Source organism: Sander vitreus, chromosome 1 (genome assembly GCF_031162955.1).
Source record: "Sander vitreus isolate 19-12246 chromosome 1, sanVit1, whole genome shotgun sequence".
In the NCBI taxonomy this organism is placed as follows: domain Eukaryota; kingdom Metazoa; phylum Chordata; class Actinopteri; order Perciformes; family Percidae; genus Sander; species Sander vitreus.
Genome location: NC_135855.1, coordinates 34,668,991 through 34,688,135, shown reverse-complemented (window position 1 = coordinate 34,688,135; position 19,145 = coordinate 34,668,991). Strand labels below are relative to the sequence as shown.

Genomic DNA, 19,145 nt, shown 5'->3' with positions numbered 1-19,145 from the left:
GTTGAGACCTAGAGCTATCATTAAGAGCTAGAGCTATCATTAATGGCAGAAGCGGAAGGGGCAGTAAAAGGAAATAAAGATAATATAGCCTACTCATAATTAATTCTGTGTAATTCCCATAGTTTTTGAGATCTGGAAATTTTCAAATTCAGTTTCCAGTATTCCAGACTTCCATATGAATCATATAATTATCAAATGTCCTTACTTTCTTGTGCCTGCCTTCCTCTCTCCTCCCCATGAAATGAGCCAGCTGTCTGCAGAGCGCCTTCCAGATGATGAAGATGGCGAGGGACCAGCAGCATTGCTCCCACACCGGCACATAAATCTTTCCATAGGTTCTGAAAAACGAGCATTTGCCTCCTGCTGTTGACAAAACGTCTCAAAACGTTATAGAGGCTTCAGAGGTTGCCATTTTATTTTCCATTGAATTTCTCAATTAATAAATACATACAATATAAAATCACAGCTGTATAAACATTTAAATAAAAAAAAATAAAACACCACAGCAGTGTGGAAATCTCACCAGTAGACATATTTATACTTTTCTCCTGTTTCAGGTATGCTTTTTTGCCTTAAAAATTTGATTCACAAAGTAAGGCTCCCTTTTGGATATTCAAGTGCTTTACCTGTCTAAAATCATAACAGTGTGTGAAGACCTACAACAGCGACTGACACCGACTGCCAGCTTTTTACTCTTTCACAGAGGCCTAGTTATGAAGGCTTTGCTTGAGCGCTATAACTCACTTTATCCCTCAAATGCTCGGCCAGTGCCAAACCTAAGAAAATGCAAGTCTAGTGTAAATAAGGCAGAGGCCGCACCTCTCCAGTTTTCCCCTCATAGTGGTGGAGAGGGCTCCATCAGCGGAGAGAGCATGGTGAGCCTGTGGTTGACCCACAGTAAAGGCAGTGGGGAAGGGAGGGTGAGGGAGTATGTGCATGTTTGCGGAGGCCACGATGTAATATACTAAATACTATAGTTCAGAACTGATGTTATACTTCTTACTGTCACAGCTTCCATCTGTATTTTCAGGTTTTCACAGTTTTTAGGTGTGCAGCAAATACCGTTGAATGTTTTGCGCAACAATAAATGCAACCGTTTCTGTTTAACTCGTTTACCATGACAGTGTGGTATTGTCATACAAGCTGTCCAGCATTTACATATCAATAGTGCGTCAGGGGGAGGGATTTGAGGCTAAGCAGTGCAACAACAACACCGTGTAAGGAGCAGGGAACTAACTTTCACATTCACCAGTGTGCAAATGCAAAATTCAAGAGCTACTTTCAGTATTTTACCAGCTAGACTTTTTTTTTTTTCCCACCTCAAAAAGCATAAACACAAGTTCTCAAAACTGCCAAATCATCAACTTTCCAGCAACAAACCAAAACATTGACCACATTTGGCTGGAAACTGTACTATCCCACCCGGACAGCGTTCGGAGTCGGTTAGTGTGATGTGTGGTGCAGGTTTAATTTGGCCCCAACTGAAACCTGGTCAGGTTAAGGTTCTGTGTCCAACCTGAACACTGACAGGCAGTCTGATGCTCTGTGGGGCGTCCCCAGCCCAGTTCCCACGGTGACCATCATGCTTACTGCAAACAGCAAGCTGAGAAAACAGAAATGATTAATGTATGTTAAGCTTCACTTTTTCAAGATCACATTGCCAATTTTAAATATATACTACTATATTTTAAATAATAAAGTATGTTGCTGGAAATACCGCATCCTAGAGTTCTGAGTCCTTGCCCTCTCAGGCCCTTTCACTGATCATGCAGTTGATGGTAATGTAAGTCTGTGAGCATTTACTGCTTCAGGCTTCAGGGGGGGGGGGGGGGGCATCTTAAATTGTCTGAGGGTTACAGTGTGATGGTTCTCAGCAAAAATGTGCTGCTTGTTTTGGTGTAGTCTAAGGTCACCAGACAGACTTGGGTGTGGCTGCGACCCTCTCTAGCACAGCTGCTGTTGGATCAGCTCCAGCTAGTACGGCCGACTGTGGTGTGGTTTTATTAAAACAACAGCAGCAGAATAAGAAGCCACGTTCTTGAAACATGAGTGGCCTCTAGAGTCATTGGTGCTCTTCCGCCATCCCCATTTTTTTTAATTCATAATTCCCCAGGAATGTCTTGCTGAGAACAGGATATTGTCTGGGCTTTAGGTATCCACTATCCATCCAGGAACTGAGCCCAGAAAATACTGGGAATAAGGCTGTGTAGGTTACAGCTCAGGAAGTTCAAGTATATCAAAATGTAATTTATATCAACAGTACATTGCTTTTTTTTAATATAGTTTAGTAGAGTTTTAATATAGTGTACAGACTAGAGAGACTTTTCAGTATATCACGTTACTGATACACTGCTTTTATATTGTTAATGTTTTTAATTGTTACATTGTTTGGATTTGATATCCACTGAATGTAAACTGATTCCTACAATATATATGTAAAGCTAATTTACATGCGAGTATGTGAAAGGAATGAAGTGTACACGTGTGCTGTTGTTTCTGGCATTTGTGTGTTAGGAGGGTAACTTTTTGCTCTCACTTTCACAAGGTTGGCTTTACAAGAGGGCAGAGGACAGAGCAGCCCAGGGCTGCACTGAAATGAAATCAAAGAGCCAGACAGTCCTGCGGGGTGGCCAGCCCAGCAAGAGAATGGCTCATATTTTACTAGTGGAAAAACCTTTAATGAAAGGAAATTTCATTGCAACTTAAGGCAGCCATTCCTCACTTAACCCCCACAACTTCCCGTACCAAACCTCCATATAGTCACTTTTTCTCAAGGCTGCAAAGTTCTCAAAAACACACTCTCATGAGCAGACGAGCAGTTTATACAATACAGCAGGGAAACTCACAGCTTCTGACAGAGTCCGCAAGAGGTTCTCGATCCAGAGACACGTCCCGCTGATTCTCTTGCATCTGAAAAATAAACACATACCTGTAATCACTGAAAACTAATAACCAAACAACAACAAAACATGGACATTAAGTTACAATAATTTAGCAGTATCCAAAAATAAGTCTTATCCTTGCCTTCTACTCTATTTTTGAAATCAAACATATAGTGTGTTCTCAGTGGCAGATTTACTAATACAGCCTGAAGATGTGGTGCCTAATCCTTTAGTTTAATATTTGAAAGAAATGCATGCTTACCTTGATATGCTTTTTGAGGTATTCAGCTCTGGTCATGAGGCTTTTAATCTGGTGAGAGATAACAATAATGTAATTACAATTTACACGTTCAAAGCAAAACACAAAGTGTTTGCTAATGCTTTCATATATGCTGTTCATATGTGTTCCCCTGATGTTTTTTTAGCCACGCGCATTTTTTGTTAAATGTCTCTTTTGAAAGAATTGCGATGAAATTCGGTGATCCCTTAACTTTTCATGTATCAGCATCATGAAGGCAAAATTGTATTAGTCCAATACTTTGATTTATGACCAAATTCCTGCAAAAGTGATGACATTCCCATTAGAATCACACTTTGTGGTTAATGCTAATAGTTAGCAACTGTTAGCATGCTAATACGATAAACTAAGAAGGTTAGCATGGTAAACATAATACCTGCTAAACATCAGCATGTTAGTTGTGTTGTCATTGTGAGTATGTTAGCATGCCGACTTTAGCTCAATGTACTGCTGTGTCTGAGTAAAGCTGCACAGAGCCGCTAGAATGGCAGTACACTCATAGTCTTGTTTTATTTACTTTCGGGGGCTCTGGTGTACAGTATAATCAGATGATGATTCTCCCCCAAATTAAAACATCCATTACGAATATATTTTCGGAGCTGTGCTCGTTTACTCTAAACTGCGGTGTCGTGCAGCAGAAACCCCCCAAACTTTTTCTGATGCATGGGGACATAAACGCCATGTCAAAATCTGATTTAAATGATAAACTGTGCTGATGTGATTCTTGCTCTGCTATTTTTTGAGAACATTTCATATGGTACACATGTGCGAGTATTAACTGCTGTCATCATACGCTTGAGGGTGCTCTTTACTGTGGTAGTCAGTCCTCTGGTGATCAAGAAGGTTCTTGGCTGCACCTCATACCTAGTTATATCACCACTACGTCATATAAAGCAAGTCCTTTTGGGTATTACTGCAGTAACATCTGAGGGTCATAATCACAGGAGACCAAACTGATGGCTTCCATAATGTCCCTTTAAAACACCAATCTGTTGTGGTAAATAATTATTCTGACCACAGGTTTTTAGTATTCAGCCCTGACCCCAACCTTATATAGCCACAGCACTTGAATCACATTCCCTTTAATCACCAAGAACAACAAATGTGGAGGAAATCTACATGGGTGAGGATGGTTTAAGGGGTGTATTGATAACTTGCAGAGTTTTAAAAAAGGTACATATACTGAAACACAGGCCACAAAATAAAAGGACCTCGCGTTATGTTTATGTTTTATATGCCATAATGACATACCTATCAACATACACTGAATAGATCAAAGCTGTGGCTCACATATGAGAATTTGGGATATTGAATTACAGCTTTGAAAAGGCTGAAGTGTGCTCTACAGTAGATATGAGCGCACATGGAGGCCAGTCATGGCAGCATGTGTTGGCTCTTTTGGGTTCTCACATACACACATGCTTTCTATAGAATCCCCCACCCTCCGCCTCCCTTATGCTGTGTTAGATTATCACAGCCGCATCTGAATTTACTTAAGACAAGCACCCATAAAACTTCAAATAGGGAGGTCTATGAGGCCCACTCAAACCCCCATCCCCTTGTGGGGTTTGCTGAAGAAATAGGGTTGTCTTGTTATTGGCTCAGTTACTGCCTAAACAATGCAAAAAAAACAAACACACAAGGGTTTTGGAGCATTAATGGCAGTCCTTTGAATGGGTTTGTCAAAGTACAATCAATGCTACTACTCAGGGTCTTAATTCCTGAACGCAACAGCCAGTGAATTTACTGGACCATCAACATGTAGGGTTTTATTCAAGTTTGTTTGGGTTGGTGTCCAAAAGCATGCATGTAGTCTACAGGGAAGGTCTCATTTGTGCAACAAGACAAAAGAAAGTAAATGGCAGGACTTTGTTGGTTTTTATTATACTATAATTTATTTATTTCATTCGTTGATTGGAACAGAAAAGCTATTTTGCCGTCTAAACCAAAAACAAAATTGTAATGCTTATCAGATACACATTTCTAGTTTATTTTTTCCAGTTATCTATGTCTGTTAATTTCAATTCCAACTTTATATTATATTACGATGATTGTTAAAGCTATAGTGCGCAACTATTTTATATTAATGAACATCAGTTACATTCAAGCCATTGCCAAATGAGTTGATACAAAGCTAATAAAGCCTATCAGCTCCACAAAACTCTCTCTGTATTTCTCAGTATGGCTACGTTTACCAAATGATTTAGTCCGGCGACTTTCGTGCGCAGCAGCTCGAGTGATGCGTTTTACGTCACCGCTGAGAAAGGACAATAGCAGCGATCAGCTTTGGAGATGAAGACGACATAAAAAACAAAAGATAACTAGCCGCGATCTGTACACATAGGATTGAAGGGACAGTCGCAGCTAACGAAACCCCTAATGTTCACAAAAACGCATTAAATTGAAATCGGACACCATTGTTAGCTTTATAAGACCTTGGGGTAGATGTTATATAAGTGGCGTGACAAAATTCAAACTGTAATTAAAGCTGCAAGCAGTGTTGGACGGGCCCTCGCGCCTCTGCTGAGTTCAATGATACCTCACACAAGACGCTACCTTAGATGGGTCAACATGTATGAAAGGGGGCGTGGCTAAACATAGGTGGCGGGCCAAACCATCACAAATGAAGAAGGAAGTCTCTGCTGAGTTCAATGATACCTCACACAAGGGTCTACATCAAACAGGTCATTAGTTATAAAAGGGGGTGTGGCTAAAGCTTAGGGGTGGGGGGTCAAACCATCACCAATGAAGAAGGAAGTCCCTGCTGAGTTCAATGACACCTCACACAAGACTCTACCTTAAACGGTTCAAATGTTATGAAAGGGGGTGTGGCCTGATAAAGGGGGCGTGGTTAAAGTATAGGGGGCAGCTCAGTATCACATGTAGACCACACAAGTTCCATGTAAATCGGATGATGTTTGTCATATAAAGGCGCATTTCCTGTTGCCAGCGGGGGGCACTATGACCAAAAGTCAATTTTGGCCTGTAGATGTCCTCAGGCCTGGACCCTTGTCAATCGTGAGAAATTTCGGGCAGATACGACAACGTACACTCAAGTTACAACAACTTCTTTGTTCATCACTAAACACTCAAAATTGCCGCCACGCCCACACCGTTCGACGAAAAGTTTCTTTTAATAACTTTTCATCTTTAAGGTGTTCAGATGGTACAGACCAAATTTGAAGTCCGCTGAATGAAATCTCTAGGAGTTCGTTAAAGTATAGCACCTTGACTTTAAGGCCTACTTCCTGTTGCCACTAGGGGCGCTATGACTTTAAGTAAATATCGGCCTTTATTTGTCCTCAGAGTGGAGTGTTATGAATCCTGAAAAGTTTCGAGCCAGTTGAACAATGTACACTCGAGTTACACCCACTTCCTGTTTCGGCGGCGAAACTCACAAAATGGCCACCCCGCCACGGCCACGCCCTATGACGAAAAGTTTTTCTTTTAATAACTTTTCATCTTTAATGTCTTAAGATGGCACAGACCAAATTTGAAGTTGATCAGATGAAATCTGTAGGAGGAGTTCGTTAAAGTACGACATGTGGAAATGGCCAAAATCACACTAATTTCAAACTTTGAAATCAAAATGGCAGACTTCCTGTTGGGTTTAGGGTATGGCTCCAATGAATGTTTCGTGAGTCTACGATAAACGCACTGCAGGGGCTCAATTTTTTAAGTTTTGTAGGGGGTGCTAGCGAGCCATTTCTGTGCGCCTATTCCCGAAACCCTTAAAATACGTACATTTTCACCAGACTTGATGCGCCCGCCAATTTTGGGGAGTTTTTGAATATCAAAAAGGGCCAGAAATTTGCAGAAAATAATTCCTTCAGTTCCAATAGGGCCTTCGCTGCTGTCGGCGCTCAGGCCCTAATTAGCTCTTCTGAAGAGTCCGTCTTGTTGTTTTTAATCCTCCGTGTCCTCCTTGATTTGACGGATTAAACGCTACTAGCAACTGTGTGGAGGAGGGGTGGGGGTGGTGCGCGATCATCGAAGGCTTGCGTCATGTGTATGTGACTACAGTGTTGTTGTCATTACTTAAAATTTCTCATGAAACTACGCACTATAGCTTTAATGACAGTGACAATCATAAACTAGTTTAAATTTTCAAAAGTGCTGCTTTAGTGCCGTTACAGTCATTACCCGACTGCAACGATGGTACAGAGATGCCGTGGGCACAGATGCGAAGACCCAAAAACACTGACCAGTTTTTTCGCGAGAGGGGCTTAAAAAGACAGGCGCTTCAAGAGAGCGTTTCAGAAAGAGGGTGAATACAGGTATATTCAGACAGGCAGTATAAAGAAAAATGATGTTTTTGAACATTAAAGCATGTAAACATGTTCTAGTAGAATCCCAAAGCATGAACCTGAAAATTAGCTTAATATGTCCGCGTTAGGTTAATATGGCAAACTTGTTAGCAAACAGTTGCTTATTTACACATCCAGCCGATACAGAGCAACATTAGCATTCATTTGGAGTCATTTTTAGGGCCATCTGATGAATGTAATATTCAGGTAGTCACTCTCCTTTTAGATCTTTTTGTTGGTTTCCACCAAGGGAAATATCTGACCATTTAGCTGCTAAATGCTCCACTGTGTTCATCAGCTAGTCGCTAACCTAGTCTCTCTGCTGTTTACTGCTGGGCAGGTAGCATAAGGAGAGCCAATTGGCTGAAGAAAGCTGTCTGCTGTGGCTAAAAAACAACGATGAGAGCAGCAACCGAAACAGTAAAGTTGTGGGCCGTAAAACAAACCAATGAGCTGAAAGACGTTATAAAACCTTGTAGAGTTGAGGGATAATTGTCTTGGTTGTCACTGCGTGGGACTCTTTTCACATACAAGTGGTCATATGATCCATCGCTTTAATCCAATTAAAGCCAATCATAAAGTGGACAGTGATGTATGTGTATGTAACAGTAATATAGATGACGGATTACGTTATTCGGCCTCTACCACAAAAAACATGCACGTGACTGCAGGAAAAAGGCTCATGGGCCACGTGATGGAGCGTCTACTGTGCTAGGTGATCGGCCGAGGGCTCGATGGAGGTGACAGTCATTCCTACCGTGAGCACTCAACCAGAAGCCGTTCCTCGGCTACTCACCTCGCTGTGGAGCAGCTCTCTCCTGCGACCCTGGGGCTCGGCTGGCTCACAAGGAGAAAAAAAAAAGATGGAGAGAATAATGAGGAGAGGAAGGGAGGAGAGAGGCCGCTACCTAATCGCCTTGTTTGTTCAAGAAGAGGTCAACTACTAGATTGGATTTCTTTAGTGTGTAGACTGAGGGCTCAAGGGCTCTAATGTAGGCCAGTGTTTTCACAGACATCGACCTTTTCACAGTCAGTCGTCCCAGAGGGGAGAGCGACAGAGAGCTGTTAGCCAAACAAAGAACCAATGTTTTCAACAATCTCCCTGGTGGTATCCAGACCTGTAATAATTATTAAATAATTGTCTAATCGCAATTTTTTTTTTACGTAATCGCAGTTTCTTTGTTTAACCGCAATTAATTGCTAACATTAGCTACAGTCTTCAGGGTGACTGTTGATGGTTATTGATTTTTCTTAGATATGCCAAATTGTAATTACATAATTGATTATTGGTGCTTTGTTTTGTTTTTTATTGATGATGATAAATGTACTTTATGCAAGAAAATATGCAATGCTTTATGATAATAACAAGGCATGTTTTACTTCACAGGCTTTGTTATTACATTATCTGGGTCAAATTACAGATATAACCAAAAGATGTATCCTGGGATTCATTCAAAAGTTTAATTTGTTTTTAAAAAAGTAATAAATAAATAAATGAATAAAATGTTTAAATTTGCCTGAAAGAGACAATTATATTGTTAATCACAATAAATATAAATAATATAAATAAATTTGGAATTGTTACAGCTCTAGTGGCATCTGCTGTGCCACACAACGAGGCTCCGCGACACTGGAGAGAGAGAGGCTGGTTAGGATGGCATGGGATTAGTTGGACCACTATATCATATGTTACTCATCCACTGAAAAGATGAGGTTGTAGCATCTACAATCTATCAACTCAAGTCGAAAGGCGTCAGTGTTTTAAACCCTACTCGATGAACCTTCAATAGCTCTTGCTCATTAGAGATAATAGTTTTTATTTGTTTCCAGTGTGAAATAACACAAAGAAATGAAGTATGCAGGCTCAATGTGAAGCATATGGCAAGGCTCTCATACCACACACACAGGGTGCTGGCACAGAGTCTCATCCCGGCTCAAAGCCACATCTGGATCACTCTATCCCACCTCTTCCATTAGGCCGATCTTCCAGATGAGCTCATGAGCCCAGCTTAATGGACGCCAGGCAACAGAGAGAGTCTCCTCTGTAGTGCCTCTCTCTGTTTGTCTGTCTGTTGGTCGCGTATTAAGTGTCCTCATCTCTCTCCAAGTCTATTGCTTCACTCCGTCTTTCTGTCAGTTTGTCTTTTTACACTTTCTAAACAACCTTCTCCAAGTTATTTTCCATCTCTTTGAGAGTGAGTCTTTTTAAATATTCATCTCTTTTAATCTCTCTCTGTCCCATTCAGTCTCTCTCTGTTTGTCTCTCTTTCTGTTTCCAGTTAAGTATCTCTATAGCTTTACTCTCTCTCTCTCTCCAAGTTGTTTTTGTCTCTTTTCCTGGAGTATCATTTTCTTTGTTCAGCCATCTCGACTTGTTTTATATTCTGGCAGTACCCTCAACTCTAAATTAATTTCTCTACATCACTTTATGTGCCCTTATGCCCATCTGCCTTTCAAAATGACCTTTCCGTCAAATCTCTCTCTTTTGGTTTCTCTAATAACAAATGTGCGCAAACACACACACACACACACACACACACACACACACAGCCGCCTGAGCTCTGAGGTGATGTCTCTGAATGCAGAAGAAGTATCAGATGTGGGACTACAATAGGGTTTAAATATTTTCTTCCTCAGTCACCCACTGCTGCCAAAATGTCCTTGAGCAAGGCACTTAAACCTTGGCTCCAGTGGAGTGGCTCAGTATCCTACAGCAGTAAGGGACAGGATAACTGTATAAAACCCATCTTGTTTGGAAAGAAAGGAGGTTTGTGTACCTGCTAGTGCCAACAGTAGTTCTCCTAAGCACTGTTGGTACACATCCAGGGCCTCATGATCATCCATTCCACTCTCCTCCTATAATGGAAGGTTGAAAATGAGGCAAAACATTGCTTTATTTCTGACAAGAGACACTTGGGCCACCCTGTTAGTTAAGATATTTCAGTCTGTTAGCACTGCAAAAAGGTTATTCATTATTGTTCACGTTAAAAAAAACGTAGCGGCACAAATATTCTTTTTTGCATGACTAACCCATTGTCAGACGAGCAAAACCGCAGAATAGATGTTTTTGGTTCACCAGTGATCTTAAAAGATGTGGTTTGGAAAGTGATTTATGAAAGGGTATTGGTTTGTACCCTGCTGGGTTTTATTTTCTGTTGTATTACTTCTGCTTCACCCTGGCTTTGTGTGCATCTTTATAGCAGTAGCATCATCCAGCAGTACCCCTTTCTAACCTTAGCAATGGCAGCAGAAGCCACCTCCAGAGCAGCCAGCAGTCGTGGTTGGTCTCGAGACATTTCTGGAGTAGAAAGAAAACAGAAAACACTACTTTGAGTCCTACTGCATAGAAGTCTAAACGCACCCTCAATGCAGGCTCCTAAAAAATATGCTGAAAGCTTTGTAATCAGCATGCCCCTGCCGTATCTTAAAGCTTCAGTGCGTAACTTTTTGATATTAATGAACGTCCGATACATTTAAGCCATTGCCAAATGAGTTGATACAAAGCTAATTAAGACTATCAGCTCCGGGGCGGCCTCTAGCTCACCCAGTAAGAGCGTTCGCCCCATGTTGGCGAGTCCTGCAGCGGCCTGGGTTCGAATCCGACCTGTGGCCCTTTGCTGCGTGTCATCCCCCCTTCATGTCTATCCACTACTATAATAAAAGGGAAAAGCCCCAAAAAAATAATCTTAAAAAGAAAAGACTCTCTCTGGATTTCTCAGTATGGCTGTGTTCAGACGCTAGTGTCGTCCGGCGACTTTCGCGCGCAGAAACTCGAGTGAAGATAATTACCTCTTCTGAAGAGTCAGTCACGGTTTTTTTTTAATCCTCCGTGTCCTCCTTGGCTACTAGCGGTGGGGACGGTGCACTGACAGTTTTGTTGTCATTAGTTAAAATTCCTCACGGGGGCGACAGAAATTACACACTATACCTTTAAGACTCCAGTATTGTGGATTTGAGATAAGATTTTGATAAAAGATTTTATAATACTGACTTCTATTAACCTAACAGGTTAATAGAGCATGTGTGTTCTTGAGCAAAACACCAAATCCCTAAGAGACCAGAACTTCCATTCTGTAGCTGACCCTGACCTCTGACCTCTGGGGCAAGGGAAAAGAACATTTCCTCACAGGATTCATTAACCCTCATGTTGTCTTGGAAGTAGTGAAGTATGACATGAAGTATGGGTTTCTTTTTAACCAAAAAGTGTACAATTGCAAGTACTTGACCACTACTTTCACTGAATTTTGGGTATTCAATTTTAGAGCATTTGAAAGAATTGAAATGGTTTTCAAAACAGTCTCCTGACTAAACTTTGACATACTGTGATTATCCAGTAACATAGGTTCCTCTAATATTAGTCAAAATAACTGATAATTTCAAAATTAGGTATAATTTCCTATAAATGAGATTTACTGACCATGAATAAGGGTAAAACTATTGGTAATAAGTTGGCGTTAGTGAAAAACAGTGTCAAAACCGTCGAAAAAAGGGACAAAGACGTGGAAAAAGTGGAGCCCGGAGGACAACGCGTGCATGGTCGACCGGAAGACAACACAAGGGTTAAAGAAGAAGTACAAAGGATCAAATACGGCTGGGTACTTCTAAACTAGTGACTCTAAAATCCTTTTCCTTTTAATTCCCCTGTTATAGGTTTACGTTTATTGCATTTGATCTATTTAACCAATGCTTAGACTGATGGAATAAATGTCTTGGGACGTAGGTAGGGTGAAGGTAGTGAGGGTTTGTTCTTCTTGTATGTTGTAAATGACATTGTATAATACAGGTTTCCTTTTTTATTCAAACAATATACTATTTATAATGTGTATTCTTTGCTAGTGTCTGGGCCCCTATATACAAGCTTCAAAAAGGTTACCAGGGTGTCACATTTCACATATTTGCATTATGTCTTTTAACTTTTGTGAATAAACTGAACTGAACTATCTTTGCTATACAGCGGTTTAATGCAATTTTCCATTACTGAAATAGCACATTTTTGAAGATGTATGTACAAGAACATGTGTACATAGATGTCATGTACAATCTCATGTACAAGACATGAAATGTCTGTCCAAAATCCTGAAAGGTTCTAGTGCACAGATGATGACCGATTGGAGTGGTTGTTAAAATTTAATATTTATAAGTTGGTGACTTTTGTTTCTGAAGCTTGGCAAAAAAGACTAGAAGGTTTATTTGTTTAGGGTATGTGGTTACCTTGGCATCTGGTCCTTTGTCCTAGGTAATGGTGTCTTGTAAGCCCGTGTGGGCTGGGCATATTTTATTGTATGCATGACACAATAATAAAAAAATTCAATTATATTTTCATATTCATATACAGTGGAAAGAAATGACTAAACACCCATTACAACACACGTATTAGTCAGACTCCTGACCAGACAAGGCTAATGCCAGGATAGAGTGGCCCTGCCTCTGCACTGAGATATGTTCTTTACCTCGGAGGACATCCCTGGACGTCCGGGCCTCCTCAAAGCTCAGTCTGTTGTCTGAGGCCACCAGGGCTTTCAGCTCCTCGGCTCTGGACACATACTGGCTGACCTGCGGGAAGTCCTCTTACATTGACTCAACTTAATCATGTCAACCACTCCATATGCTCTCCATTCACACCATATGGTATTCATAGAGGAGAATTCACTTCCTAGTGAAAGCCACTGGAGTGTGACAATGAAGACCAATTGGAAATAGAAAGTAATCCAAATGTGAATGCTGGGAGTGTTTTCAGACCTACCTTCTGCCGGAGGGCATCTTTACGTTGTCGGTCTGTCTCGTCTGGGGAGTGCGGAGAGAAGAGAGGGCTTGGTTTTACATTTGGTGCGTTTACTTTGCCCGTTTATTGTGGTGGAACAAAAGCGGTGCATTGTTGCAGGGCTTAAGCCGCAGACAGACTATGAGAGTTCGTTGTTGCGCTTACAGTGAATAGAGGGGACAAAGTGCTCCAGGGCACTGCAGTAAAGAGAGAGAGCAGCAGACCTCTCCCCTTCCTGGTCCTTCTGAACGGCCTGCAGGACCAGCTCTTTCTGAAAAGAGGAAATAGGAACTGGCATCACTGAATGCAAACTGCCACAACTCTCCATTTCTTATGCATGCATGTAGAGTCATGCATGAAGGCACACGTGGGGTAGGCGTGAGCATAAACCTACTAACACATGTGTACATGTGCTCAGCCAATTACACGCACATTATTCATGGTCATCTAGAGTAGACACACATGCCAGCGTATACTTCCCTTTATTCTTATTCTCTTACCGCTTTCACTAGGCTCTCTGCACTTGGCATATGCTCCATATCTACAAAAGGGTGGGTGAAAAACTCTGCAAAGGTGATCCGGGCATCTGGATTTCTCTCTAGCAGCCGCAACAGAAGGTCCCTGCAGTCCTTGGATACCCTGGCCCCAGGAGGGAGCTGATGCACAAAACATGACCTTATTATGTTGCATTCAATCCACAGGACAATCCCAGAGAAAAAGGACAGACAACAGACCTTCTAGTCTCACGTCGCTATTTTCTTTTAATCAAAAGATGACCTTATAACTCTGTGAATCCCTGGTTAATGGGCCGTATGCTGATGCTATCCATTTAGCTCATGCCTAATGTTTGACACAAGCATTCAGGTATTTTGAAAGCCCACCATCATTAAAAGTACAGTTATCCTTCACTGTCACAATGGTAATTAACATTTGGTCTGTATATGCAGCAGGCATTATCAGGACAGAGACACAACTAGGAGTTTTATTTGTGAGCAATAAGGAACGAGACAAAACTACTCCAATTAGCATTTCTACCACATTAATTACAGGTGATTTTACACATATATCGTTAATTCAACTCATAGATGAGACATTAGCATTTTAAGTTTTTTCAACTTAAAACTATTGTATAGGAGTGTTTACAAACAGGTCAAAAAAGTCTTCATTTGTATTTAATTTGTAGTGGGATACAGGTAAAGTGTGAAAGTGTGCCATCTAGTGGTTTAATGGTGAAAATTCACAGATAGTGAGAAAAAACTAAAAGCTTAATAATTAGTGAAAATGTGTTTAAATAAACTAAGTGCTCTTATTCAGTGTGAGCATTCAAAACTTAATTACAAGGAAAATATGCTAACAGGTGAATTCAGCCTCTAAAAAATGTTTTTAAGTTCTCCAATTCCCATGTTGTGATGGTGTACGCATATTTGGATGATTCCATTTTTAAAAACGGTTACACCCCAACAACATTACTGAAACAATCACTGAATGAAATACAGCACTTCATGCGCTGACTTTTGCTGCAGTGGCAAACTGACATCTAGTCACTTTCGTAAAAAGCAACTACATCATGTTATTCCAAACATGATTCAGTACGTGACATTTGGAGTATGCTCAACATGTGCATCCATCAAATGACAAATATGTACCACAGTGGAGCACTATTTTAGAGCACCAGTGCGAGCAGTGAGTCATTTTACTTATTTATTCAAGCTGGATTGCTGACTGTCTCAGTCCAGCAACTCACAAATGAACTAATGTATTGCTCAAAACTTACCTCAATAGGTTGGTTACTCCGGATCTTCTCCTCCAATTCAGCGTATGATCTCGATGCAAATGGTGCCCGCCCAAACAGTGCCTCTATATGCACACAAACAATGTTGAGTGGCCTATTCCAAAAGGATAATCTGCAGTGATGAAAACTAATGCCTGACTGTACTTTACTTCAGTTTCAGGTAAAGGGTATGCATGCTTCACATGCTTATACTGCATTCAAAAATGATCTTAGTTTAGCTACCTTAAATATGTCATGCATTAAACTTGTCTTTGTCATGAATGATGTTGGTCTTTACAGGACTAACAGTTACAAGGACTCCTCCCATTGTGTATTGTACATTGTCACTCCACACAGTGCTATTACTGTTGTGTGCTATTGCACTATTATTAGCATTACCAGGCTGCCATTTTATGATTAATGGCAGAATTTTGTTTGTGACCTGCTTTTTTCAAACCTGCAGGGCCGGTCAACTGATTGGCCTTTAGATGTTGAAAAAGAAGTAATGTTAGAAATGATTAAGGGGAACTCCCGCTACACTGCATAAGAAACAGTTACAACGGATTCTGTGCACGGGAATGCATTTTGGTCCCCTGAATATATAATAAAGCAGCATTACAATTAACAGATTATATGAAGAAGTGTGCAATTCATGTTGAGGGTATTCCATGTTTTAAAAAAAGAAAAGAAGAGATGAACAGGTACTCACCATAGAGAATGACTCCTACTGACCAGAGATCCACCCTGGAGTCGTACTGGCGTCGGCACACCATCTCAGGAGCCATATAAAGAGGAGAACCTCTTAGGACACTCTGCTCATCCCATGGTGACATGTACTGGGCGAAACCAAAGTCTGAGAGCAAATCAAGAGTGTTTTTAAAAAAAAAAAAAAAAAAAAAAAAAAAAAAAAGATGTTCACTGCGACAGGTTCCAATGGACACAATCCTCCTAAAACTGATGTGTTTATAACGCCAAATACACAAAGGGGTGTTGTTTGAAGCCACAAGGTTAAGGTTGTCAAGGTTGAGTTTAACAAGCAAATGTGGCCTGTGGCCTGCAAACACAACAGCGCACTCGCGAGATAATGATCACATTCTTTTGGTGTCTGCCATGTTGCTGAAATTATCTCCGTCACCTGCAAATAAATATGACTTTACTTGATCGTTTGACTGTGTGAGTGAGTATGGGATCACCTGCGAGTTTAAGGACGGAGCCACTGAGCAGGATGTTCTGAGGTTTCAAGTCCAGGTGGGAGATGTTTCGCTCATGAAGAAACTGGAGGGCACAGGCTGTTTGTGCAGACACACATGCAAATCCACACAGTGATACTAAATCCACATCATGCGGTGCTAAAGTTTGCACTAAGCTCAAACTCGCATCAAATAAGAATATGTTATTTCTACCAAAAGAGTGAGTTACTGTCAAGTTTTCCAACCAATTTACATGTAAGCATGGCTGTCAAAACCCTAGATTAAAAAAAATATAATATAATAATAATACTACTAATAATACTAACTGTTACACAAAGAAGTTGTTAACATGAAACCAATGTTGATTTCTTAAAAATGTATGACTCACCTATCTGTTGCAGGAAGCGCCGGGCCACCCTCTCCGGTAAAATCCTGCGGCTGCGAATGAAGCGGCAGAGATCTCCACCAGAACACCACTCCATGATCAGATAAATATTATCAGCATCCCACTGATGAAAAATAAGAATTCAGACAATCAGGGAAGGATTTAAATGTATAAAGATTATAATGTATTCCAGAACATACACATATATATTTCTTGAACAGAAAATTTGTGACCATCTATACCGAGAAAGTAATGTTGTTTTTTTTTTTTTTTTTGCTGTGCATTCTAATGATGTCATGGCCTCTTTAATCAACATATAGCTTGCACGGATAGATACACACCATTGTTTAATTTACAGTAGGGCATCATTTCATTAGATCTTATGGACTGGAAAGATTGTATTTGTATTCACAACCTATTCCTTGTATGAGCTACGCCAAATCTAAAAAGCAATACATGAGCTTACCTGAAAGTCTTTTAGCTGGACTATATGTGGGTGACGCATCGTCTTGAGGATTTCAATCTCTGTGAGCAGGTTTTCTGTAGATGCCCTGTTTAGACTCTTCTTCCCAACCACCTTCACTGCCACCACCTCTCGACTGTCCCCCTGCAACATCAGTCGAGGACTTATCTCCAACTTTCACTTTCGCTTTTAATGACACAACTAGACCAGGGATCTTCCACGTTTTTTAGGCCAAAGACCCCTTAACTGAAAGAGAGACGGCGTAGAGACCCCCCTACTACTTTAAATATACTGTATAAAATGGAGTTGAATGTTGAACTGGGCCGGATGGATGAAAATGAATGGCTACATATTATTTTATACATCATGTTTTAATGTTAAACATACATGTGGAAGGCACAGTGAATCCTTAAGCTTGACTGTATGGCTCCCTTACACATAGTAAGCTTATCTGCAATGTGTAAATGGGTTTGTTTTTCACAAATAGGCCAATTTATCTTTGCTAATAATAGGTTGGATTCATATTATTGTATATTTTCAGACATAGTACTATATATATATATACACACATATATATATATATATATATATATATATATATAATAGTAGGCACATTTAATAATATATATCTTTCACATTCATTGCTACATTCTAGTTTATTATGTATGGTAAGCAAAGTAAAGTGTACACAGGGAACCTCACTCACAAACCTTGAGATCAAATAGAAACATGACATGAAACATGTTTGGACATTTAGCTTGAGACCTCCGCAAACCCACCTTTCTGTAGGCTTTGTAGACTGTAGCATAGGTACCACTGCCCAGCCGCTCTGTGAGGATGAAGTCGGACAGTTTTGGAGGAGCAAAGCTGGAGTTTGAAGCCATGCTGATGACAGAAACATCAGATTTCCTTAGCAGGTCTGGGCTGGAATGTAAGGTCAATATGCTATTTAACACACACACACACACACACACACACACACACACACACACACACACACACACGTTGTGCGAGCTGCAGAATATTGATGCCTTTGACATGGTGGGACACTAAGGGTTCCTCGTCTTGCACCATATACACACACATAAATAAATATATATATATATATTTTTTTTTACGTATCTATGGTCTTGCACAAGGAGGGGATGCTTTTTAACAGGAGTAACGCTACCTGGACCTTCTAGTGTCCATCTATACCAGTCTACTCTGAAACAGTTACATTAATCATTTCACCACTGTGTCGATTATTTACAGAGTGTAATGTTTTTCGATGTAACTTTAGGTGCGGCTCCTATTCTGATGTTTGAAGTATTAAACAAGTTCAAAGTTTACTGAATTAGCTTACTTTGTTACTGGCGCTCACGTATCCCGATTACACGCCGAATTTCAGACAGGCTCGTTAAATGTCTAAGCCGTATTCTGGTATGCATTTGTCTCCCTAATAACTAAGGAAACTGACTGAACTAAATCTGGTGTACATCAGTTTGGGAGCTAGCTAGCGTTACAAGTTCTAGCTAGCTAACGTAGCACTTGCTGTGCTGCTGGCAATGCACAGATGTAGCTAGTGTCAGTCAACCGTTAGCAAAAAAAATAAAACAGAATTAGGTTTTTAAAATAGATGCAAATAGCTGACACTTACCTGAAGGCTAACAGATCCACGTCACATGAACGGAAAGTCAATGTTTAACGTTACATTGCTGACCGCTGTTTCACAGTCGGCTGTACTGCAGTGGTCTGCTGACTTAACTGTATTACTGACTCCTAGCGTCGGTACTCCATTACTGCAAAATACTAGCTATCTATTCGGCAAAAATATTTGAAAGATCCATCTAAAAATAAATAAATCATAAGTTTCTGTTTTTAAAATAGCGTATTCATATTATTTGATGTTCAGTTAAGTGGATTTTTATTCTGGTTGCTTGCTTAGCCATAGATAGCGATTTGTCTTCTTTCTTTCTTTTTTTTTTTTTTTTAAAAACCCTCACCGGAAGTACAATCCTCACTTTCCCGTTTCCCCATCAGCTGTCCTACAGGGGTTACGTTACTTTGCGTAAGCATGGACGCCTGGCCAATAGTAGTGTGTGAATG

General features: G+C 40.5%; 1 protein-coding gene across 3 annotated transcripts; it reads right to left on the bottom strand.

Moving 5' to 3' along the window:
* Window positions 1-387: 387 nt before the first annotated feature.
* Window positions 388-19,011, bottom strand: ulk3 (unc-51 like kinase 3). Of its 3 annotated transcripts, none has more exons than XM_078253473.1 (17): window positions 18,697-19,011; window positions 17,837-18,002; window positions 17,061-17,201; window positions 16,598-16,718; window positions 16,213-16,308; window positions 15,729-15,872; window positions 15,023-15,105; window positions 13,749-13,904; window positions 13,414-13,519; window positions 13,231-13,271; window positions 12,938-13,040; window positions 10,721-10,785; window positions 10,265-10,343; window positions 8,284-8,324; window positions 3,145-3,192; window positions 2,847-2,910; window positions 388-1,603 (listed from the first exon to the last, which is right to left on the bottom strand). In XM_078253473.1, exons 2-17 carry the CDS (start codon window positions 17,939-17,941, stop codon window positions 1,587-1,589), a joined length of 1,410 nt encoding a protein of 469 aa, XP_078109599.1. In that variant the 5' UTR covers window positions 17,942-18,002; window positions 18,697-19,011; the 3' UTR covers window positions 388-1,586. The 3 variants fall into 3 exon arrangements, with proteins under 3 accessions (XP_078109599.1, XP_078109615.1, XP_078109605.1); XM_078253489.1 differs by having other exon boundaries at window positions 17,837-17,981; XM_078253479.1 differs by having other exon boundaries at window positions 17,837-17,942.
* Between the last annotated feature and the right edge of the window lie 134 nt (window positions 19,012-19,145).